At 45.6% G+C, this 25,755-nt stretch overlaps 1 protein-coding gene and 1 non-coding gene across 2 annotated transcripts in view; both read left to right on the forward strand.

Moving 5' to 3' along the window:
- Positions 1-25,755, forward strand: part of Ephb1 (EPH receptor B1) — a 504,317-nt gene that overhangs the window by 356,856 nt on the left and 121,706 nt on the right. Inside the window, exon 5 of the mRNA XM_004664344.2 lies at positions 9,795-10,130. Coding sequence (XP_004664401.2) covers positions 9,795-10,130 — 336 coding nt within the window. The remainder of the gene's footprint in view (positions 1-9,794; positions 10,131-25,755) is intronic.
- Positions 17,122-17,256, forward strand: LOC123455672. Its single transcript, XR_006634056.1, has one exon. It is a non-coding gene; the product is annotated as a small nucleolar RNA SNORA66 (small nucleolar RNA).

Raw genomic sequence — 25,755 nt, forward strand, 5'->3', positions numbered from 1 at the left:
ACATCCACTGAGCTCTGCACGGCATCCCCTTGTGTGAGTAGTTCTAGGTGGTTCCGATCCTAAGTGCACCACTTAGAAATGGCAGGGCAGGAGCTGTCAAGAGGGCTTAGCCAGTGAAATGCTTGCTTTCCAGGCAGTCGTGAAGACCTGAGTTCAGACCCCGAGAACCCACATGTTGCAGTTATCTTCTCATTACCAGCACAAAGCACCTGACCAAAGGCAGCTCAGGGGACAGACCTCTACCAGTCTTGTTGGGCAGTGATCTGCATGGCTGTCATGGAGGTGCCCATTTCACTTGAATACCCTTCAGCTTCTCTGTGTAGGCAGGAGTGAGAGTTTCATAGTCCCACATATGTGGCCTAGTCCACAGTGAAGTCTAGCTCAGCCCAGCACAATACACAAAGGCTTCTTAGTAGACGTGGATGGGCCAAAGGTTCAAGAATCAGTGAATAATTCATCTAAGTGGATTTCCTAAGGTCCACAGTGGCAAATATGGGAGTTAGCTTCAGTTTTCTTTGAGTCCAGAGCATTTTCCCATTCCAGGAGGTTTCTAAGGCCTCATTTCAAGGCTTGGAAAGGGGTCTTAAGGGTCATTTCTTTAAGATCACATCACTCTATTTGTTCATGGAGTGCCTTTAGTGGGGAATCCCATCAAAGCTTGCCTCATCTTGGGCCACAGATAGAAGATTGAACATTTCATTTCTCCCATGAATGGGCAGTGACTTGAGACTGGCTACAAATATATTTTACTGAGACCTTCTGTCTCCCAAGCTATAGGGAACATGCCTGTCTTCTCAGGGCTTTGAAACCCTCTAAACCTCTTTGTCTCCCAGCTTCTGCTTATGCTAGAGAGGAGGACTCATGGTCTCTTTTTTTCCAAAAAAGCAGAATCTATACCTTTTCTCCAAGACAATTAACTCCATTAAAGAAGGAGAAACAAAAAGTGCTTTCTGTAGATACTGGTAAGATGTGTAACACTAGCCTGTTTGATGTTCCCCAAATCCCTCTCACCAGGGTCCCTCCTTGTTTTGACTAATCATTTCTTTATTATTAATAACTGTTATGATTAGGAGGACTGCATAAGTAGGGACCCGGTGTGTCTAAGTCCCAAATGAGCAATGCATGCAGACTTGTTAACACGGCCCTCTAACTGCACCAGTTCTTCTGTTCCTGCAGAGGAGGTGCCAAAACCCTCCTAAACCAGAACTTGCTTGTGAGAAGCCCTGCGCATCCCCTGTGTGTATTATATTACACTTGTGCCTTACATCCTTGGGGGCCAGGACTGCAGGCAAGTGTTAGTTCCACCACTCAGCAGCCCATGACTCGATTCAGGCTGTTTCTGTTTCCTCAGATGCATGCTGAGGATAAAGCTCCCACCTCCCAGGGTGCTGGGAAGATCAATTTCATCAAGTCATACATAAGATGAATAAGACAGCACTTTGCATATAGTGTTTATTATTAAAAGAAAATTCAGAGCTCCATAGAGAACTCTATGGAGCCAATAACAGTGGCTCAGAAAAGGATCGCAGCAGCCAAAGGATGAAGAGGCCGATTATGAATGTTATTTTAACATCTTTGAACAAAAAAATCCCTTTTAATACATAGACACTGTCACTAGTTTTTCTCCACACCTCTGAATCTTAGCTATCTTCCTTTTAATTATGAGAAAAAATGAGGCCCAGAGAGGCAGCATAGCTGGAATGTGACCACAGACGCCAGCAGAGGCAAGTCTGTCACCCAGGTGTGCACGTTTGGCACCAGCACCCTTTCCCCTAGGTGGTTGGAGCTAGGTGGCCAAAAAGACTGCCTGCTGCCCTTGTCCAAGCCACTGTTGTCTCTCACCTGGATATGACTGTGACTCACCAATTCATTTGTCAGATTTCGCCTTCATCCTCTTTCATCCTGTCCTCGCGAGGCAGCTGAAATATATGTATAAAATCCAACCAGGTTTGGAGTAATGGCTCAACCAGTCAAGCACTTAACTTACAAACAGGAGGACTCAAGGTCAATCCCTAGCACCCACATAAATAATCCAGGTGTGGAGGCATGAGTCTGTAATCCCAGTGCCAGAGAACCCCCTGCACAACTCCATCTCTGGAAGAGACAGCTCAGAAGTTCCTCCCAGGTTTAGAGCAAAACACTGCTCCTTATGCCGGGAGCTCATCGTTTACAGAGTGCACTAATATTTGGTCTGCTTTTGCCCAGTGGCCCTGAGTCCCTCAAAGTTCCTCTGTTGAGATGAAAGTACCTGACATCCTCTAATGACATTGTGTGCCACCAATTTCCACCAGGCACTTGATAAATTATTTCCACCTTCCCAATATGGATTCAACAGTCACTTTAAACCTATAATACCACACACACCCCCATGTCTAACACAGAGTCTTTAGAATTCTCTTACTGGCAATAAGGGTAAAAGGAAAGGGCTTGGAGGATCACTGGCCTCTCGTCTCTCTCCAAGGTCCTGAAGCAATGCCGCACAATTTGAAATGATAAGAACTGAAGAGGAATTGGGAATGTGTTTGAGAGGAGGGCTGGGGCGAGGAGGAGCATAACTTAGTCCAAGTTATACACGGAGAGTAGAGAGAATAAAGAACTTTTACTTTTTCTTGTTTTCTTTTGATTTTGGTATTGCTCTCAAATAATGTGTCACTGCAAAAGAAATGCAAGTGAACATGGAGCTGTGCATTCATGTTTATTTGATTACTGGATGACAGCTGCGACTTTCCCTCTCTCAAGTTATGTCACCCATCAGCCTATGCTGCCTCTGGCTCTGTATGGTGCCTTTAGCACATAGTCATTCTAACTAGGCTTGTTTAATTGCCTGAATCTTTTTCAACCATAGAAAACTTCTGTGTTCCCCATTGTCATATCTGCCATCGCCCCCTGAATCTTATCCATTTCTCTACAGAATCTCAAGTGTATTTTCACCTTCTCCGGGAAGCCTTTTAATCACTCTGATGCTGTTTCTTTAATTAACAATGTCACACCAGGCAACAGGGAAAGCAACAACCAGATAGAGCCCTCATTTTGGAGAAGGAAACTGGACCCCATCAACTGTATCACCTGTATGTTCACAAGTACCCACAACCCACTCTGACCATCCTCTCTACCCCTAATGTCATGCTCTCACCCTCTTATTTCATCCTTTGACCTTTAAGTCCATATTAAAGTTGTTTTTTTTTTCTTTCATTACAAACTACAATCTTAACTTTTCAGGCATGGGAACATCTTTTGAATTCTCTTGACTTTAAATACTCAGGAGTCCCATTTTGGCTCATTCCCAGACCCTACCTCAGCACTTTCTCCTAAAGAGAAATAGAGCAGAATTTACAACTTGCCCTGGATATAAGAAGGGGCTTCCTTACCTGGAAGGACCATGAAAACAAGATCATATGTGAAAGTCAAACTACTTCTCGGGAGACTGGAAGCATAGGTATGAGTACATGTAGAAATCACAATCTCAGAATGTAACGAGATCAAAACCCATTCTAGAGACCCCAGCCCCATGATTAAGGGTCAGGTCCTAGCCCTTCTTGAGTATGCTTTCTGGAGCTACATGGCCTGGAGGGTACAGAAAGTGACAGAGAAAACTCTAGTGCTTTTCTTCAAGTGTAGCCCCAACCTTGATTAAAGGAGCATCAGATATCATATCTGAATATATTGATTTGACTTTTCACAAATATCTGTACTATTATCTATCTATCTATCTATCTATCTATCTATCTATCTATCTATCTATCTTTTATGACTTGTATAACTCCATGGATGTGTGTGGTGTCTTGCATCAGAGTTTACCAATGTAACTCCATATTTCCATGGCTTTAAGAGTACCCAATATGGTTCTGGAAGCAGTCTGTTCTCATAGAGAAAATGCCTGATATATCCATCTTAATTAGATGATCCAATAATGACAATTAGTAATAGCAGCTGACTGTACTTAACGCTTCTGCATACTAGCCACAGTTGAACAATCTGGGCATATTGTCTCATTAAATTCTCAGAATTATCATCTTTCAAATGAGGAAATTGAGGCTTAGACGTTCACTTTCTCACAGTTGATCAAGTTGGATTGACCATTTAGGGATGCCATGGTTTGCTTCAGAGGGCTGTGAACTCACTCCCAGTGTGAACAATCATGTGTGACGTTAAGTACACATTCACTTTTCTGAGGAAACTTTTCTGAGGAAAGGCGTTGCTTTCAGCAGATTCTCCTAGAAGTCATGCATAGAGTGGGAATGCCATCTCTGGCCTGATGGAGAGCATACCACCAAGGGCTTCAAAGGAGGTGGTCTCCAGGAGAGTAGCCCCTCATCACTGCTGTCATCCTTACCAGACCCCGTGAAGAATGTTGCACTTACCTTATCATTGCTGGAACAAAATACTCCATAGCAGCTTATGGAAGAATAGGGTTTTTTGGACTACAGTCTTGAGGGGAAGTTACCTCATAGCATGGGATGTATGGCAAAGCAGAGGCTGGACAGCACTGTTTGTCACATCAGCCAGGAGGTAGCAGCAGAAGAGAGTGAACTCCATGTGTGCTGATCTAATACACCTCAAGGACTGTCCCCAGTGACACACCTCATCCAGCAAGACACCACCTCCCAAAGGCTCTTCCATCCGGGGATTAAATATGAGACTTAGTCAAAAACACTGAGGCTGTGGGAGGCTTTTCATATGCAAACCACAGCAGTGAGACATGTAAGGATGCTGAGCTGGCCACAGCAGTGTGAGTTAGCAAGAACTGGTCCACTCAGCTGCTCATACCAGACCAGACTCCATTTCAAAATTCTGAGAGCAGGATATTGGCCTTTATTAAGAGTCATAATAAAGGAACTAGCTTTCAAGGCTTACCTGTCTTCAGTAGATTTCCCTTTGATTACCCAACCACTTTCTTATTTTCAACTGAGTATCTACAAATATACTTAACTACTTTCTGCCACCTACCATTGCTTTCCATTCTTAAATAAAAACTATCTGGCTGAAACCACATTAATAAGTGGGAAGATTGTTTCTCAAGATTTCAATGTCAGCTCTGAAAAGATTTAACTCTTTGAGGTCCTCATGACAACCATGTTTCATGCAGCTGAGCCACCTCGTGGGTACATCCTGCAAGGTACTAGAGATTTATCCCCGAAACTCAGGACCTACCATACTCCTTCCTCATCCAAGCAGAAAATCACAGCTCAACACTTTTCCCATTCTTTCAAAGGACTGAATTTCCCTAGCTTCTTATTTTTTCTTTAAAAAAAAAAAAAACACACAGAATGTGTTCATCAGTAGTAACCGTGGCAACAGATCAGACAGGCTTCAAAAAGCCTGTCTGTATGTAATTAAGAAAAACGAGGGAGAAGCTGTGGGAGCAGGGAGTGCAGACAAGGAGACTATGCTGCTGAGCCTGGCCAGACAGTCACTGAGGGCTTTTGCTGATGGAGAAAGGAGAGTTTTCTTCACCCTTTCCTGCCTTCTCTGTGCCTGCCCATTTACAACAGTTAGACCTCTTTCCAGGGATGTTGCTGGGGACTTAAATTTTGAATGAATATTGTCTGCATAAAGTAGCTCCCCACATCTGGGAATGACCCTTGATGGACAGAAAATGCTGACAGCACCGTCCTCTAGCAAGGTTCACGCACAGGTTCAAAGCTGCTTAGGTTAGTCCCTTTACTTAGGCAAGACAGGCCGGGCAGCCCACCTGACAGAATGTGCCGATCTTATCAGGATGCCAAGGCTCAGATGACCTGCAGTCACCACTGTTATACCACATAGCTGGGAAGCCCTAGCACTGCCAGGCCTGGGGCAGACCTCATGTGAATAAGATCCAGAGCACAGCATTGATAGGAGGCATCTGAGCCTCAGGGCTGTTTTATCTCACAGCACTTATTCTTATCTGAAATCAACCCCTATATCCTTAGGCTTCCTTCTATCCTGTCAGTTTCCTCTCTCCAGAGAGAAACATGGGCTACATGAGAGCCAGTGCTTGCCTCCCCTCCTGCCCCCCCTCCTCCTCCTTCTTCGTTCTTACTTTTCTCTGCCTTCCAATACCCAGAAGAATTTAGGGAATATATGTTACAGTAGTGATGAATGAATGAATTGATGGACAGATGGGTGAATGAATGAATAAACAATTGGGTCATAACCATTATTGTCATCCATACTTGGGTAACCCCTATAAACGCACACTGGTATTTACTCTATGAGATGAATAAGACACATCCCTGCCAGTGAGAGAAGGACACACAGCTGACACGTTAGCTCTCCTAGAGCTCTGGCTTCCACTCTCAGGAAAGGTTCTTCATGTCTGTCAAAGGATTCTGGAAGAAAAGGATCGGATTTATTCACTCCTGAACTTAACTATGTCCTCCAAAGTTTTCCCTTCACGTCTCACCGTTGCATGCGCTCTGAGAAAGCATACGTGAATGAGAAGGGGGCCATGACTGTGCCCCATAGAGGCTGTTTCTAAATAAACATGGGAGTGAGGTCTTCTTGGAGACCACTTGCTCTTTCTTTCTAAGCAGCTGGAAGCAGATGAGCTGACACGGAGTAGTATCCACTTGTCCAGGTCTCCCCAGAGGCTCCAGATCACAGAAGAGGCTCTCCAAACCGTTTGCTACTTCACTTCTCCCAAAGACTCTGCCCCAAGCAGTAGGTCCTCACTGCAGCTGATGTGTCAAGGTCTGTCTAAGGCCTCTGCACATGCCCACAGTAAACCATTCTGTCCAAGTTAGGTGGGCACATGGACCTTCAGCCATGTACAGAGCTAGCGGAAACCCAGGCGTGAAGGTGTTCCCCTAGTTGAATTGCTACCTAGGCTTGGGAATCACTATGACTAACCAGATACCTTTTCACCAGGAGGCCACTGTGTGGTGAGCATGGCACAAAGAGGCCCTCACAATATGGTGGCACAGTCTGGGTTAGGTGTCTAGAAATGGGCCAAGAATGGAAACACATGACTGCTTGATGTCGGGGAAGGCTCCTCCCATGTCTCAAAGAATGATCAGGAGTTTGTGAAGTAGATAGGATGGGAAAGAATTCCAGAAAGAGGATCAGGGGTGTGAAGATGATTTAGTGCACAGAAAGTTCCAGAAACATCCCTACATGCCACATAGTGAGGGGTGAGTGTGAGTACCTGAGATGAGAGTCATTGTACCAATCCCCAGTTAGACTTGAGTGACATTAGGAAGGAGGGCGGACATTTGGGGTCACTGGAAGGCAGAGGGTCGCTGTGCTGTGAAATCATTTGCATTTCAGAGCTCACGCTCTGGTAGAAGAAAATGGATCAGAGAGATGCGGAAGCAATCCTGAGAAATTATTTAGGAAGCTTTTGCAATAGAGTGGGTAATTGACAAGCCATGGGAATACCCAAGGAAAAGGAAGTAGAGCTTACAGACTATGGTGATGGCTCATGTGTTGGGGAACACAGAGGATGTAACCGTGAGGGCAAAGGTGGTGACTTGACCAGGTGTCAAGGAAAATAAAGATTGAATTGTGTTCCCTGGTTTTGAAAATGCCGTGGTGGAGGAGGACAGAAGTAACCAGGCTGTAGGCATGAGAGCAAGAAGAATGGCAGTTTCTTTTTGGAAAAATCTTAGCTGGGCCAATGTGAAGATGCCAGGTGGTAGTGCTTGGGTTGAAAATAACAAATGCGCGTGCACGTGCGTGCACACACACACACACACACACACACACACACACACACACACACACAAACCTGCAAGTTTAATTTCAGAAGTTGAGGTCAGCAGGGAGGATGAAAAGAAAGAGTGGACGTCTGTAAGTGGTGTGAGGGATGGGTGGCCCCTTTTTGATCAGGACCTGCTTTAGCCCCTCTACCTGATCTAAATGATAGTATCGGGATCCCCTGCGGCTACATTTAAATGATTCTGTTGGAAGATTTGCCTCATACCTAGTATAGAGCAAACACTCAGAGAATAAATTTATAGATTAGAATAGAATGTGAGAGTGGCTTATGGGTGAGGCAAGGCTGTCTGCTACAAAAGTGGACGTGTAATAATGGCATTGACGGCTAGCAGCTTGGAGGCTGAGTCTCACTGGCCCGAGGCAAACAAAGATGTCCAGGACAGGCATGGACCAATATGGGAGATAACAAATTTTTACAGTGTGAGGCAAGGTTGTCTTGGTCTAGTAAGAGCCCACCTGGGACAGTTCTCCCAGTCCTGGCTGTGTGCTGACTTGAGGAGAGATGGATGTTTATCCATGGACAGATGGGTAGAGAATTCTTGAGCACTGTTTGAAAGAGTTTAGTAAGCATGCTTCCTGAATTCGGCCCTGTCACAAGCAGGCATGAACACAGTTCTGTAGCTCAGGCCTGATGGGCTTTGTATACCAGAGTACTGGTTTTCTTTCATGTTTTCATAGAATCCGATTTAATATTTGCTTTCTGCTCTGACTGCTTTCTGTTGACTGATTCAACACAGAATCCTTCCCTGGTGCCCCCCGACCTTGTTGTTATTCCCTCATTTTGTGTGTTGGCATTTGATTCCTGTCTCCTGCATGAACCATTTTACACATGTCTTCGTTCAGCTGGCGACGGTCACGTGCGTGGATGCTGAATGCATAACTATCTGAAGCGACTGCTTCAGCCGACCCGCTGCTGCTCAGAAGGGGGGCTTCCAGGCAGTGCTTGTTTCCACCCGGTAGACACTGAAGACCTGCAGGGCTCAGGCTTGGGAACTTAAGGCTATATGGTCAGTTCTCTTCGTGGACAGGGCTTCTCCTGCCTAATCACAAAATGCCCAGCGCTGTGGTTATTCAGCAACATTTTCCTCCCCTGCACACAGTAGCTTCCCAGTGTTCTGCAACAAGGCATCTCCACAATTGCATTGCAAACAGTCATGAACTGGGTTTTGCCCTGAGCACAGGGAGCCTGCTGGGTGTGCAGGAGGTGGAGGTGGTTCCGAGCCAGACAGTGTTTGAGAAGATGAGCTTTGGGGGCCAGGCGTGATGACCATTCTGACTTTGATTCTTAGAGATCACGTGATCCTTAACCTTTCACCTCCCTAAGTACTTTGAGTTGATTACTGCTTGTTTCTGCTGGCAGAGTTCTTTGGGTAAAGGACGTAATGTGTCTCAATCAGCTAGCAGTGTCTGAAGCATACCTATTTTCCTCATGTCACAGGGTCAAAAATGGTGGCTGTGCGAACCTCTCCTACCCAGTGCTGTTTCTTGTCTTCATGCACCAAAGCTGGTCAGCGTAAATACTCACTGCTCCCGGCTGTCATGCAGCCCATCCTACAGAGAAGCAGCCCTGCCTCTGCACATTCCGCAGGGGCAGTAAGTGGTGTCAGGTTATGGATAGGATTCCGGAATCCGTGGGGACTTTTGGAACAGCCACTTAAATCCTTAAACTCTAATCCAAATAAGAAGAATAGAAAAAGAAAAAGACAAATTAGGAAACTCAGTAACACACATCTTATAAACCATCAGCCTGGCTTGAGGAGGTGACTTTCCTGAGAGTAAGACTAAGTGAAACCCATTTCCCTTCTCTGCACACACAATTAAATCAAAGCAAGCCACTGTGGGGATGCTTGACGGGACTTTGGGCCAAGTTGCCATCTCCGTCCACCATTTCCCTCCCACAGAATGGATTGAAGCTTAGAGCTCTGGAGTTGAGGAATGGTGTGTATGTGTGTGTGTGTGTGTGTGTGTGTGTGTGTGTGTGTGTGTGTGCGTGTGCGCATGCATGCATGTGTGTTAAGAATGACCATTTACCCAAAGTAGCCTTGCTGGACAAGGAAGTGTCCAGCCTCACTCCACCATTTTCTGTCTCCCTACAGGTGTCCCATCAGGTCCACGAAATGTCATCTCCATCGTCAATGAGACATCCATCATTCTGGAGTGGAACCCTCCAAGAGAGACTGGTGGGCGGGATGATGTGACCTATAACATCATCTGCAAGAAGTGCCGGGCTGACCGCAGGAGCTGCTCTCGCTGCGACGACAATGTGGAGTTTGTACCAAGGCAACTTGGTTTGACTGAGTGCCGTGTCTCCATCAGCAACCTGTGGGCCCACACTCCTTACACTTTTGACATCCAGGCCATCAATGGAGTCTCCAGCAAGAGTCCCTTCCCCCCACAACACGTCTCCGTCAACATCACCACAAACCAGGCAGGTGAGTCTGAAGGTTCCTTATGATCCTTCTCCGTCTGTGTGGCTCACAGTTCATCTGTCTCTGGGAAGGGATGCAGCTGCAGCCACACCTATCCTGAAACCTTGTCTTTGGACTTCCCCTAGGAGTAAAGGTGTCAAATGATGGGCATTTGTGACCATGGAGGATGTAGTCTTTCACCTTAAAGAGTAAGGTGGAGGGCTGGAGAGATGGCTTAGCAGTTAAGCGCTTGCCTGTGAAGCCTAAGGACCCTGGTTCAAGGCTTGGTTCCCCAGGTCCCACGTTAGCCAGATGCACAAGGGGGCGCACGCGTCTGGAGTTCGTTAGCAGTGGCTGGAAGCCCTGGCATGTCCATTCTCCCTCTCTCTCTCTATCTGTCTTTCTCTCTGTGTCTGTCGCTCTCAAATACATAAATAAATAAAAATTAAAAAAAAAATAGTGAGGTGAAGACTAGGGGATTTTCTCATGCCCAGCATCAAAACAAGTATATGAGTATGTAAGCTAGACCAGGACCCGGAATTCCACATCCAGCCACAGCTGGCTCAATAAACACTGGTGGAAAGAACTGGAGGGAGGGTTGGAGAAACAGATGGATGTGTGGTGTAGAAGTCAATTTCTCATTGCTGAGACAAAACACCCAACCAGAAACAACATATGGGAAGACAGGGTTTATTTCAGACTTACCATTTTGATGGGAAGTTTTATCATGGTAGGAGAAGCATGTCAGAGCAGAGGCTGGGTGTTACATCAGCCACATCAGTGTGGTGATATCAGCAAGAGTGAGCAAGCTAGTCATCACCAAGTAGGGCTGAACTAATGACTTCAAGGCACACCCCAATGACACACCTCTTCCAGCAAGGCTCCACCTCCCCAAGACACACCAGCTGGGGGCTGAGCGTGAGACTTAAAAACATGTGAGGCTGTGGGGTTCCGTCCATATTCAAATCACCACACATGGGTGGATAGATGAGTGGGTGCATGAGTGAATGGGTAGACAGAAGGACAGATGGAAAGATGGGTGGGTGGGAAGATAGATGCCTGCAAGTCCTTGAGAACAGGAATGCTGATGATGCTTTAATAGAGAGCTCAATTAAAGAACCTTTACAGAAATCATATCTCAAAAGGAATATTTCCTTTGCAGGATATTTTTCAATTAAACCCTTCTTTTCCAAGAGTGTGTCCTCCTCAAATGCATGCCACAATGCTATGGAGACCTCAGATAGATCTATGAATTACTTCTTATAGTCAGTATACCCCTTTGGCATGCAAAGCTCAGAATGCATTTTCTTCCTCCTACCTTCCTTTCCTCCTTCTCTTCTGATCTTTTCTCATTACTGCTTTTAACACATCTTACTACAATCCATTTCTTTTTATATCTGTTTAAGCAGTCCATTCATGCACTACCTCATTTATTTACTCATTCATTATTAAGAGACATTTTATTAGTATCTACCCTATGCCATGCTGTGGGTTGGATGCTGTGAGAAATACTGTGATACTTGGACACCGATTCCTCCCATGAAACTCATTAATGGAAGAATTTACAGGACACGGGCACAAAATACCGAGCTGCAAGGTGCTATATTCTAAGCATTGTGTGCTGTATACCCGCAGTAAACACTGAGGGAGTTGGAGAGAAAGGAACAGCTTCTCCCCCATGCGATCTCGCAAGGCTCAGAGGGGAAGCAGACAGCACGACCATCGCAATGGGGGTCATCAGCAGTGGGCCATGATCTTACTCGGCATTATAGATTTTTCTCAACCAATGATTCTACAAGTACAGCTTGTTAGTGGAGTAGCAGTAGCTAAGCATCTTTCTTTGCTCTCTGTCCCACTGTGTATCTCCCCTTTCTTGACCTCCTCTTTCCTACCCCATCCTTTTCAACTCCTCAACTCTCCATCCTCAGACTTGTTCTGTCTCTTTTAGTACCAGGCATCCTCGATGGCAGATGATTGCAGGGTGTGTAAGCTGTCAGAACTGAGAAAGAAAAAAAGGTGTTATGGGAGAGCATGGCTGTCCAGATGGCTATGTTGCTGTGTGTGTGTGTGTGTGTGTGTGTGTGTGTGTGTTCATGTAGTGTGTTTGTATGTATGTTCATGGTCACGTGTTTACATGCATATGTGTATAGTGAGAAAATAAGCATGAAAGTGTAGAAGACCCCAGCTGGTGACCACAGCTCCGGTGCCATGGAGACAAAGGTTGTGACAGTCTGTTTTACCCAAGCAAGTGGAATGGTAATTTCTGCATTATGTTGAACATGTAACATGGGCAGTCTTTGTTAGCTGTATTTCCCTTGGTGGATTTAAGGCAGAAAACTGGATGAAATATTTTAGTACCCTATCTTCTGGGAATAGCAATCCTGCCAGGCTGTCATGTTACGCTGGGCTTGGCTGTCTTTTCTCTCTCTCTAAGCATGTGCGAATAAACCTGCCACTTATATCAGTTTGCTTTTATTTCTTCCCTCCCTTCCCTTCCCTTGCTATTCCCGAACCTGCCCATCTGGTTGTCTTGCCATCTGTACCTGCCTGGGCTACAGTGGAGCAGGGTTCCTGCAAGGATCTCTGTATTATCAGTGTTCAAAATATTTATTTTTATCCTCGCTCACTGCTCCTCCACAAGCTCATTCCTCATGCCCTTTGTTCTCCCCTTCAGAGGCCTCTTATTCCTCATTGTCCCTGGTTTATAGTCCTAGCCACACTTATCACCTTCTAGTCTATAATTTTTCTTCGGTCACTCAAGAATTTTGGTGTCGAAAAGTTTATAATTAGCAAGAGAGGAGTGCAGCTCTTACTTGGTGGCACACAGTGGGTATAAAACAAATATCACACTGGCCATTGGGTCCTAATCTCTAAGCAGTGGGGTAGTGAGGACTCTTATCTCTCACACTTGCTTGTTGAATGCATACATGAATGCAAATTCTCTTCAGCCAACAGACACTATTTTTAAAAGATGGGAACCATCAGCATGAACATTATAGCCAATGCCTCTATAATAATAATTTAGAAATATGAACAAACAGAAGGTACTCATTTTTCCTAGAGGTAAAGGAGACTAAACTGTAGCCATTGAGCTAATCTTCTGTCAAGGATGAGGTGGTGGATCTGGATGTCACCACGTATCCAACTTTCCCAGGGAACTGAGCATGTCCACTCTGGGTGAGGTCCTTGCTGGTTTTCTTTCCTTGGCCTCATGGTATGGTGTGATCCACTTAAGTCCCCGTAGCTCCTAGTGTCCTAGGTAGATGGCAGGTACAGAATTTGGCCAAGGCTTTCCTGAAAGCAGTCATTAAGACAACTTGTGTTTTATTGAGGGGCCACTCTGCACAGGAATTGCCTAAACTGTGAAATGGTTGGACATCATTGGGTGAGTCCTCAATTGGAAATGTGTTAAGTCCTTACTGAGGAATAGATGAGTCATGATTATTGTAACAGACACTTCATAGTGCCTTTCTTTTGAGTTTACAAAGAATTCTGGAACATGTGAGTGCATTTGTTCCTCAAATTTACCCAATAGTGGGTATTTTGTTCCCATTTTTATTTTTTTTCTTTCTTTTGAGTTTACAAAGAATTCTGGAACATGTGAGTGCATTTGGTCCTCAAATTTACCCAATAGTGGGTATTTTGTTCCCATTTTTAATTCATGATCAGAAGTGGGACAGCAAGCCAGGCATGGTGGCGCACACCTTTAATCCCAGCATTTAGGAGGCAGAGGTAGGAGGATCACTGTGAGTTCAAGGCCACGCTGAGAATACAGAGTTGAATTCCAGGTCAGCCTGGGCTAGCGTGAGATGCTGCCTTGAACAACAAACAAACAAGCAAATAAAAACATAAGTGGGACAGCAGGATATCACTTCCCAGTTTCTGCCTTCCTGTGTCCTGCCCTAAAAGTATACAGTCCCTCTAGGCTCCCTGTTTCATAGTCCCAAACAAGAAGTTTCTTTAGCAGTGGCTTCAGATTTTTTTAAATCTGATTCCTAAAATTCCTATACTCTATGTTAATTTCATACTTAACAGAAGTAGAATTTTTACACAATTACAATAGCAAAGGAGACTATTAGGAAACGTGTTTCTAAACCCCAAGAGATGTGACGTAAGAAGAGGTTTTAGAGATTCTGTAATCATCTTCCAGACCATGGGGCACATAGCCACCATTCCTCACTCAGAGATGACCGTGACTGTTGGAACACAAAGGGTCGATTGAGATTCATCACCTCCATCCTCCATCACAACTCCAGTCATGAACGAAGTCGTAACATTCCAAGGACCTTGTATCTCTTGGAGAGTATCAGCCAAGTATTCTCACCTAGGTTATAGGCAGTGCCAATAAATAAATAAATATACTGCTGCTTCTGAGCATCATGGGTATGTCTACCCCTAGCCATTTTTTTTTTTTTTTTTATGGAGATGAGGTGGTTCAAATGATGAAACCAGGATCAAGCTGCTTTTGGAATCTTCTCAGCATCTTACTGCCAGTAAATGATGTTCCTGGATTTCAAAGTCAGGTTACTGACCATATTATTCTCAGACCTATCAAAAATCACATTATGGTCGAGCCATGTAACTTATAAGTTCTCTGTAAGTTATTGCCACATAGCTGGGCCACTTTAGCTGTCAAAAAAATGTCCATCATCTTTGGTCAGGGTTGGTCATGAATTATGCAAGCTCAGATTTACGTGAGGTCTTCCAGGATGCATCCTGGCACTGAATACAGCTGCCAAGAGTTTAAAATAGACCAGGTCAGGTGGAACTCTGTCTGTTCCAGTAGCCAAGCAATCTGCAGAGAGGTTGTTATCACCACTAACTCCCACAGTCATTCCCTGGCACCTGGCCCCAGATCCAGTCCGATGGCTGGATCATCTAGCTGTCAGAGAGAATTAAATGAATGATAAAGTTCACTTCTCTCTTTTTCCAACTAGACCCGGAGCAGTAGAATTGGATAACAGGGCCTCAGAGACCTTGGGGGTAGGGGAAGGATGAATAATACAATAATGTGGGATTATCCAAGCCAGAGAGAACCAACTCAAAGGCCAGTAGACCAGGGCAGTATTGTAGAGAAGCAGAGCAGAGCCAGACAGAAAGCCTGCTTAGGACCACAGGGACCTTGGGACACAGATGCAGCCGCCACTCTGCTCCAGCAAGAGTAACTACGTCCAGAGCTGCCTGATTTTATAAGCTGAAAATCCAGATTTAAAATGTTGACAACTGATTAGGAAATTTTAAAGCACTTGAGAGCCAAATAAATCTAATTCTGGAATTGGCCTGCTAGCTGTGGCTTGTATCTTCTGACTCGGAGAGCTAATCTGATTTCCCCAAAGCCTTAACCATGAGCTGCTGCATTGTTCAGTGCCATTTTGCCCTGGGGTAGGCTTTCTACTCCACCCTGGTGATCATGAGGGGCAGTTATGGGGTTGGATCCCTTTCCTGCTTCTCCCATGTCTTACACAAGCTTATTGTAACTGACAGGATCCCCCATGTCTCACCTGCAAAATGAAAATCATGACACCTGCTTCCTAGTACTTTAGTGACAATCAAACGAGACAGTGGATGGAAAATCACTGTGTAAAGCCATGCTATGGGCTGAGAGATTCACATCTTATCTGCGAATATGTCCTGAGCCAGAGAGCAAGTTGCCGGACGTTTGCTCCCTACACTGTTCCTTTCCATTCTTCTCAGTCTCTGGGACTGATGTTATCTGGACCTGCTTATCCATTCTGCGTTGTCTGGGGCAGGTGCCAGGCCAGAAAGGAGAGGGCCAAGTCACACTTATGACCCCAACCTGGTACAGGACAGCTCTGTCTCACAGAGGAGCCCTCTTCCTCACCTTACCTTACGTTGGCAAAGCCATTCTTTCCGCATACTCACTTGAATCCACCAACACGACTTCCATGTGGCGTTTATGGTGTACACAGTGCAAGTGTGGCCTGCTGTGCTGATTCCACATGGCATTCTGTGCATCGTGCCCATAACGTCGACCCAATCCTTTACTTAATATCGCCCGAAAACACTACACTGTCTCTGTTCATAGTCATAAGCTCCTACGGTTTGTCCATTTTGAAGGCATTTTGAAGTTCTTAGACCATTCAAGTCACTCAAATACACTGCTACTCATGTGAATTACCTAGAACATCAATTCTTCTGAATTCATCACCTAATTTGCATGATTCCTTGGTTAAATATAGTATTTGCATGCATAAAGAATAATCTTTGAATATGAAAAGGAATTTATGATATTGCAATATATTGAGCTCTTTGGAGGGAAGATATTATGTAAATCTCAAAATTAAATATTAAAACAATATTACATGCTGCCTGTAAAAATGTAGTGTTAAGATCCGATATGCTGGAACCAGTTCATTTTTAAAGGCTGGTTTCATTGGAAATTAGTGGGTAAAATTTGCTCTAGAATGAAGAAAAGATTAAGTCAGAACTTTTAAAGGACTGGAATGACTTAAAAGAAAACTTTGGAAGAGGTAAATAAAGTTTTAAAAGAAGACTTAAGTAAATTAAATTTTCACTGTTCTTAATTCAGTTTCATGGTTTCATTGCTGTTTGCCCATTGCCAGTTCCTGAAAGGTTTTTATTCTTTCCTAAGTCCTGGCACAGAGAAAGAACCCCTAGGTGGTCTCAGAAAGGCCCTGGCAGTATCCAGATACAGATGTGCTGTTGTGGGAGCTGAAAAGGTCAGCAGATGGCGCTGTCATGACCAAGGCTACATTTCCCCTGCCAGCAGCCTTAATGTTTTCCATTACATGGGGAGCTCTGAGGTGGAGCTCCAGAATTCTAGTCACTGAGAGCCTTGGGAGAGATTTGTCCGATGCCTTTAGTGCCCGCAGATGAGCATCAACATGTGTTTGCATGTGTGATGATCAGAATGTGTCCTGCAAGACCACAGATGACAGCTTAACATCCTTTCTAGGTGAGCCAGGTAGCCATATCTTCTTCCTCTGTAAAAAAAAAAAAAAAAAAAAAAAAAGAAAAAAAAGAAAAAAAAAAAAAGCTAACTCGATCACTAGCTCTGCCTTATATAGCAGAAGAAGTTGAGGGAACCAGGTTTGCTAAAGTAATTATGGGGATAGGAATGATTGGCCTCAGAAGCTACTGACATGGCCTACTCTATCCTAGTACAGTTAAAACAAACAAACAAACAAACAAACCAAAGCCTTGGGGAATGAAGGTTAGAATGAGACTGCAAGCCCTGACCATGCCAGAGGAACACATCAGAGATTCATCCACACTCAAATGGGGTTATTTGGTTTATTTTAAACTTTGGAAAATGAGTTCACTCACTCAACGCAGTCCTTGTGTGACAGCTTACTAAGTGCTGGCTCCGTGCTTACCTGTGTCTAGAGGCTCTCATTTATTCACTCTCTCAACAAGTCCCTACTGAGACTTTCCATGTGTCATACCCTGTTCCAGGCACATAGCAGCAGAAACAAACACGTGCCTCTGTGGGGCTCATATCTAGTCCACGGCATCCACTGGGACTGGGATGAAAGGCCCAAAATAGCCACCAAGGGCATCGGGGAGTCTTTTGTGAGTGACTTGATGATCTGGGCCCCACAGCTGGGCTCTTGGCGCCACTGGTTGCTGGGCATTTAGGATGTGACCCTGTGCACTTGGCAGAGAGCATTTCAGTTGGGGGTGGCAGGTGCCATCCAGTGACTGCATCGGGTAGGATTTAGTGTTCACTAGCTGCCCAATTTGAGCTCCTTGAGAGTAAGTCCCACCTGCTGGGCCCCACAGTGGCTGGGCTTGGAAACTGTTCAGTGGTTAGTGTTGCTACTGGTGACTTGAGAAGAACTGAGAATGGCCTTTTCCCTAAATGACTCCCAAGGTGACTCTTGGACCAGGCACTCTTAAGTATGTGGCTTGTGAGGTGACAATGGGACTGCTGTCAACGAGCCTGTGAGAGAGGTCCCTTACCTGTTAAAAGTCCTTCCGTTGCAGAGGGCAAACTAGTTGAGTTATGAAATAGCTTTCACTTGCCTTGTGGTCTTGGCAAAGGACAGAAGACCCTGATGTCTGTCCACTGCACACCCATGCTAAGTCAGTCCCACGACCTGACTGCAGTGGTCAGAAGAGCGTGCCCGGTATCCATTATATTGGCTCTTGAATCCCTGTGTCTAGTCATAAGCCCCAAACAGAGAAAGCCTTCAATACATGCTCACAGAATGATCTGATAAATTATTAAATAAACACAGGAAGGAATGTCTCAGTCTTTCTGAAACGACTTTCGGGCATCGGCAAATGGTATGGCTTTATCTCTGCCATGGTTCTTTCCATTGTGCATCTTTCTGTGTGGGGCTGCACTGGAATTAAGCCCTAAATTCCCTCAAGTATTGGTGAGACCTGGGGCTTCCTGATTGCCGTATCTCTCTGATCAGTGGACCTGTGGGAACCACGATGCTATGACCTGGCCTGTCCCCTCACCTGCCCATACACACACCCTGGCAGGGGCCCAGTTGCCTGAGCAAGCACAGTTGGAGGCAGCCAGAATGGCATTCCAGTGCTGTTCTCTGTCCACCTGCATGCCAGCTCCATACCTATCATTTTCTCAGCACCATCCATGTTAAACAGGCAAGAGCACCAGGGGTTTTTGAATGCAGCAATTAACAAAACAGTAATCAAGCTAAGTGTTTAATTTCAGAAAATTAACATCTTCTCTGAGCGGATGTGAAAGATGGGGTGGGGTGGGGGAGAAGGCACATCAAATATTCTGGGTAAATAAAGGCAATGCTGGACTTCAAATATTTTCCAGGGAAAGGAAGACTGTGTCAGCGACCCAGGCCTTGGGATCCATCTTCTGTTAAGAGCTGCACTGTAGGATGTTAGCTGCAGAATTGAATCTACGGGGTTTTTTTGCCTTTGTGTATGTGTGGCTCATGTGTGTATGTCCATTTGTATGTGGGCACATGTGTGTGGGTCTACGTGCGTGGTTGGGCACATGCCTGTGGAGACCCAAGGTTGAGTTCAGGTATCTTCCTCTCCACGGTATTTTCCTTTCTTTTGAGATTAGGGTCTCAACACAGTAGCTCACTGATTAAGCTACACTGGCCAGCAAGTCTTTGGGATCCTTTTGTCTCTATTTTCCTGGCACTGGGATTGCAGGCATGTGCCAGGTTTTTACATGGGTTCTATGGATCTGACCTCAGGTCATCATGCCTGCCCAGAAAATACATTACCCACTGAGTTATGTCCCTAACCCAAACCCTAGAGTTTTAAAGCACACATTCCTTTGTTGCCCCTCCTTTTTCTCTACATGTATATATAGAGAAAATAAAGGACCCATTCACTCTTGTTATGAACATATCTACCCCACAAATTATCATTCAGCTGTAGTAGCCTTCCCTAAACTGTTGTAGTCATAAGGGTGACATGATGAGTTCTTGACTGTGCATTAGGGAGTTTAAAAAATATATTTATTTATTTATTTACTTATTTCAGAGAGAGAAAGATAGAAGCAGATAGAGAGAGTGAGAGAGAATGGGTGCACCAGTGCCTCCTGCTTCTGCAAATGAATTCCAGACACATGTGCCTCCTTGTGCATCTGGCTTACGTGGGTCCTGGGGAATCGAACCTAAGTCCTTAGGCTTTGCAGACAAGTGCCTTAACTGCAAAGCCATCTCTCCAGCCATTAGGGATTTTTGTGTGCATATTTTTTTTGCTGAGAGATCCTCTTCCCCGGGAAAAGGGCCACAGCTCTCTCCTCCAAGCAGCCCTTGCCCTCAGCATTTTGTCCTCAGCTTCAGTATTTGGGGTAGCCACAGATCACATCTCTGCTCAGAAGCTTCCTCATAAACCAGTGGTGCTGCTGTCAGTGGGATGGGGCTTGCATGTGGGGAGAGAAGTTTGTGAAGGGGTGAGGGTGCAGGGGACTTGGTGGAGATAGGGCACAGTAAGGTCCTCATAGTGTCTATTTTCTTACCTAGATTGGGGGTGAGTGCCCATGATCGAGGATGGTGACAGCAAGGAAAGTCTGTGCGCACTGAGGGAATGCTGTGGCGTTTGAGGAGCAGGCGGGCAGGCTCTTGAGGTTCTTTGACCCCTGCCATAGCTATCTGGGAGAGCAGAGTTCTCAGGAGTTGTGCTGAGCCTGGCTCTGCCCGAGGAAACCCCAGAAATGCACTCACAGGGCCACAGGTCTTCCAGGAGGGGACTAGCAATCTGGCTTAATGAGCAGCTTTCCTTGAGGGGACTCACAGGCAGCTGACATGGAGAACAAAGAAAGCAAAGCTGGAGAATGAGAGAATGGCTGCCAAGTACCTAGGAGACATCCCAGGGGCTCCCAGACGCCTCCAGGTCCAGTATCCAGAGAAGGTGGGGTTTGGTTCTGCATGTAGCAATTTGTGAAGGATTTGAGTTCCCCTTCAAAATATTACTTATGCAGTTGAATATTCAGGCTTCAATCTCCTCTGTGAAGTGGGAGATCAGGTCTGCTGCTAAGAGTGAAGGGGAAGTTACTGGAGCTGGAGTTTTGCAGGGAGAGGGGCAGATAGGATGAGCCATTGCAGAAGACGAGAGATGGAATCATGAGAGAAGGCTGGAGTTCACAGACACGCTGAGAGCTCATTTGAGCTGATGATCACGTATTTGCAAAGCTCACCCCTCCTCCCTTTTGCTTCTTGGTATGGCCTTCTTAGCCATGCCTGGCTCCTAGAGGTCAGGCCTTACAGCACACGGACTGTGGAGCGAGCTCTGTTTGAGATTTGACAATTTATGTGTCCAAGCTATACCACCCTGAATGCACTGACCTCAGTAGCTAAGCAGAGTCAAGCCTGATTAGCACTTGGATGTGAGACAGTTGTATGGTGTGAAAACATGAAGACAACACAAGCCTGAGGGTAGATTGTGCCCCTGAGAACATAGAACCGAGGCCGAGAGATAAGAATCAGAAAGGGGGTGGCTGACATGTTAGGCGGAAGTGGAGGTCGGCTGGGTCAAAAGAGGCCAATAAGGGCTGTAGAGATGACTTGGTGGTTAAGGCACTTACCTGCCAAGCTGAAGGACCCAGGTTCGATTCCTCAGTACCCACATAAGCCAGATGCACAAGGAAGCACACGCATCTGGAATTCCTTTGTACTGGCTTTGGAGGCCCTGGCATACTCATTCTCAATCTCTCTCTCTCTCTCTCTCCCTGCCTATTTCTCTCAAATAAATAAATAAAAATAAAATAATTTTTTAAAGAGGTCAATAGGAATGCAAGTTCAGGCTGGAGAGACCAATCACTGGTTCAGACGCTTGCCTGCAAAGCCTAATGACCCTGGTTCAATTCTTCAGTTATGCACATAAAGCCATATGCACAGAGTGGCCCACACATCTGGAGTATCTGCAGTGGCTGGACACCCTGGCACCCATTCTCTCTCTCTCTCTCCCCTTCTGCTTGCAAGTAAATAATAAATAAAATAAAATATTCAAAAAAGAGTTGCAACACATGCATCCAAGATTGTAGTGAGGAAGTTGAATACTCAAGTTTTGAATTTGAAATTACAAACTTCAAGTGTACCGTGTCCTGGACACACACGGGAGAGCTGTAGAGCTGAGAGAGTGGACTGTGTGTTATTTTCAAGGACATGGAAATCATCTGCTGAAGGACAGCTCAGGGTTGGAGAGGGAGACATGATGAGGAGCTGAAGCCTTCCATGAATGGGGCTGTGATGGTGGAAGGTGTGCATGGTGGTCTCAGGATCAGGACAGTGGTGATCCATACACATTGAACATCTGCAGAGTGTAGGAGGTGGTGAGATGACCTACAAAAGAGCTGATGGAAGCAGGGTACACACACCATTATTTCTTTCCCTTGAGGTGTGTACACACACACACACACACACACACACATCACCGCTTGATAGAGTTGCAGGACAGAGGTGACCCTAAGGGAGAGCTGCTTTTCCTTAATGAAGGTATGGAGACAAGGCTCTGAGAGAATGGTGAGGACTGAGGGCTTCCCTGACTTGTGAACAGCCCACTTGGAAGGCTCCGTGGAAATATGCTGTGTGGTGGAAAGGGAAAGGGAGGGTCGAGGGAAAAGAGGTTGAATCTTCGCGGGGATGATTGTGTGCAACACAGAGCTGAAAGCAAACACAGCAAGTTGAGGGGCCAGAATTGGTGCTCTACTATGATGAGGAAGGACCCTGGGCTTTAAACCAGACTGGACCCCTACCCTGAGGGAGGATGGTACACTGATGTCAGTCTCGGGGAGGTGGTGGGAGTTGTGCTGAATGTAAATAGATGAAAACTAAGGAGTATTCAGGATGGACTGCAGAATGGGTTTTTTGTTTTGTTTTGTTTTTTTCTGCCTCTGGAGACCCCTCTCATGCTGAAGTTTTGAGTACACCGCTTTCTGTGATCAGATATTAGACAGTTCAGAAGTGTCAGTCCGTGCTCCTGCCCAATACTGGGAAAGGCTGACAGGCCACAGGAGACAGGCTGAGCAGAGCACCTTAGCTGACCTAATGGTCCTAATGGTCCTGTCCTCATCTGCCCGCACAGAGCTCCTGGATCCCTGCCCAGGATGGGCTTTTTCTAACAATCATCATCCTCCTTTGCCATTGTCACCCATGGCTTCAAGGTCACACCACTCTGATTTCCGATAATCTCCATGGAAAATTCTCATGTCCTGAGACACCTTCTGATTTCCCCACTCTGGGAAAATGTGAGGCTGGGGGACCCAGGAGGCTATTTCATAGCAGGACCACTGACCTCCCTGCCTCCTCCTGGAACAGTGTTCTTCACACTTTTCCCCTGTGAAAGAGTGAGTATGGGGGCCTGGTCTCTGTAAAGACATAAGGGATCCTGAAGGCAGTACTGACCTATGAGTGACATGAACGTAACTGCTGCCCTGTCCAATGCCAGGCTTCTCAAGGGGTTCTGGAATTACTGAGTGCCTAAGTGTAGGGATAGGAGAGAAAGCCCACATCAGTCGTGGAAAGGAGGCCGGGCTATTTCTGGCTCTGCATTAACTTGCTGGGGACTCAGGGAAGTCACTTTTCCTCTCTTCCCCTCAGCTCTCTAATCTGTAAATTTTAAGAGTTGACAGAAAATTGAATGACCTGGATGTCCTCTTGGAGCTTAACATTTCTTATTTAGAGATTTCTAGATAAGCAGTTCCCAAACCTGAGCACGCATCAGTCTCACACAAAGGACTGGAAGGGCTCCTTAAACACAGGTTATGGGGCCCATCTCCAGTTTCTGGCTTAATAAACCTATAGTGAGGCTCAGGTGTTTTTCTTACCAGATTCCAGGTGACACTGTGGGACCACATTCTGAGAACTCACAGGGTCAGGTGGATGATCTCAACACAGGATCGTGCTCCCCCTAACACGTGAGAGGTCATGGCAGAAATGAGGGCCCTGACTTAAGCCTACATTTTCAGAGTAGACTGCAACCACAAACCTCAGTTATATACATACACACACACACACATGCATGCTTGGAAACAATCCCTTTGTGGATGGATTACTGAAGGAAGAGACTGGGGCTCTTTGCCTGGGTGTATGAAACTCCCCATTTTCACTCACATCTCTTTGAGCTCCACACTCTTGACTCAGCCAGTATCCTACAATGGTATGAAATTGAGGCTTCCCAACAAGGAAGACCTCGGACCCCAGGCCACTCTAGGTTATGAAGAGAGAGAGAAGCAGGTGCCAGGGTGGCATAAGCCAAAGCCAGAGCAAAATAAGAAATTGATGACCACAATAAGAGAAAACAATGAGAGAAATAATCAATTCTGCTTTTGTATTCATGCCCTGTCTCCAAACTAATTGCTTATTTGTTTAATCTACTTTGACCAGAAGTGTTACCGCACCAAAAGCATTTAATGAGCCAGGCTTCCTCATGTAAAATTCAGGTATATTTGTGGGATGGAATGAGTTTTCATCAACAGAAGGAGAAGCTGTTCTCTAGGTAGGACCGTCTCAGCAGTTTCCTTCTAGAATAGAAATGTCACCAGAAATGCAAGTCACCTGTCTACAGTCCATTCTTCGGTGGGATGTGTGTCATGTGAGGCAAAGGATGGCCAGCTGCTCCAGTCGGTCTCACCCAGTCCTATCACTTATACCTTCTAAAAGCTTGTGTAATTTAGATTTAGGCCCCAAAGGGACCTCTGGAGACTTCTACCAGATTGAAGTCGCAGTGAGCTGGGGATGGACTTAGCCTCCCAGGTGTCTTCATCTATACAATGCCGAAGTCCTCCTGCTCCGCCCCTTGGAATGTCTGTATTGAGATCTACCCCATGTTCCTCCTGAGAGTCACAACCCCACCTTCACTCTCCCGTCCTGTTCTCCTGGGATACTGAGACCCATGCTTGGTAGAACTAAGAAATTTTCTGACAGCGTCCCCCCGCTTTTCCTCTTCTCTTTGGAAAAGAGCTATGACCATTCTAGTAAAAACAGTGTTTCTCCAAACAGCTGTCAGTGGTGGTAGCAGACAGCGTCAGGTTCACTGAGATGGACTTCCAGACCAGGCACAGTTATGGAGGAAGGGATATTTACTGAAGCTTACAGATCCAGGGGAACTTCCATAATGGCAGAAGAAGCTGGCCTGCTTTCACACGTCCAAGCAGAGAGAGAGAGAGAGAAGCACAAGCCTAAAAGCCACACAGCACAGCACACTTCAGGAACTCCAGCTAGGCACACTTTGCATATCTTTAAATTGAAACCTGAAACCCACCACCACACCTTAAGATCCTCCCAGTGACACCGTCTCCAGCCAGGTGGCTGCAGATGCAAACTACAAACTAATAAGAAAGTGAATATATTGGAGACCACCTATTCAAACTACCACATCCTATGTGGATTAAAGGGGAGAGGCTAACATGGTGTATCCTGCTCCCAAGAGCTCACTGTAGTGATGGAGAATAAAGCAGTTGGGATGTTAGATCACAGCTTACTGAAGACACCACCTGAAATCATTCCAAAGTCATATTATAAATGATGAGGGCTTTGAGTTTGGAGATAGGAAGGGGCTGGCAAGGCCATGCCAGGGCAGTGTATGGCTCCATCTCTGCCTTTGAAGGTTGTCAAGGTTATGAAGAGAAGTCACAGTTAGAGTTAAAGAGTAGGAAATAGTTGATCCTAGAGGAGCCAATGCCTACCATACTTAAATGTTACAGGAGGCATCAATAATTTTATATTTCCAATGGGGAGGGCACTAAAGGTTTTGAGGTTCAGAGTAACATGGGTGAGAATCAAGCTTCAGAAAGACTGATATAACTATAATACAGTTTGAAATGTAGAGGTCTAGAAAGGTAGGACAGTAAAACGAGATGTAAGAAGATACAGGTAGGAAGAACTGGAGAACTATAGTGGCCGAGTCTCAGGAGCACCGGGTGTTAGCCTTAGCTTGGGCCATACTACCGGATGGCTGGACACGGCTTATCTCTGCCCTGGAGTCTCAGATCATCTTATCCCTAGCGTCAAGGCACTCACCGCTTCCTAAATTCCTTCCCCGAAAAGCTAGACTATCTCCAGCTGCCACAGGAAGCCAGCCCACTTCTGGAACAAGTGTTACTGCCAGCTCCTGGAAGCCTAGCTTTCACCACATTCAAGTATGTTTGTACTCAGCCCCTCTACCCTCACTTGGGTGACGTGTTTACTTGTCCCCTCAAAGGTATTTATCAAATAAAAACACA

The sequence above is a fragment of the Jaculus jaculus genome, chromosome 17 (assembly GCF_020740685.1).
Source record: "Jaculus jaculus isolate mJacJac1 chromosome 17, mJacJac1.mat.Y.cur, whole genome shotgun sequence".
Classification (NCBI taxonomy): Eukaryota; Metazoa; Chordata; class Mammalia; order Rodentia; family Dipodidae; genus Jaculus; species Jaculus jaculus.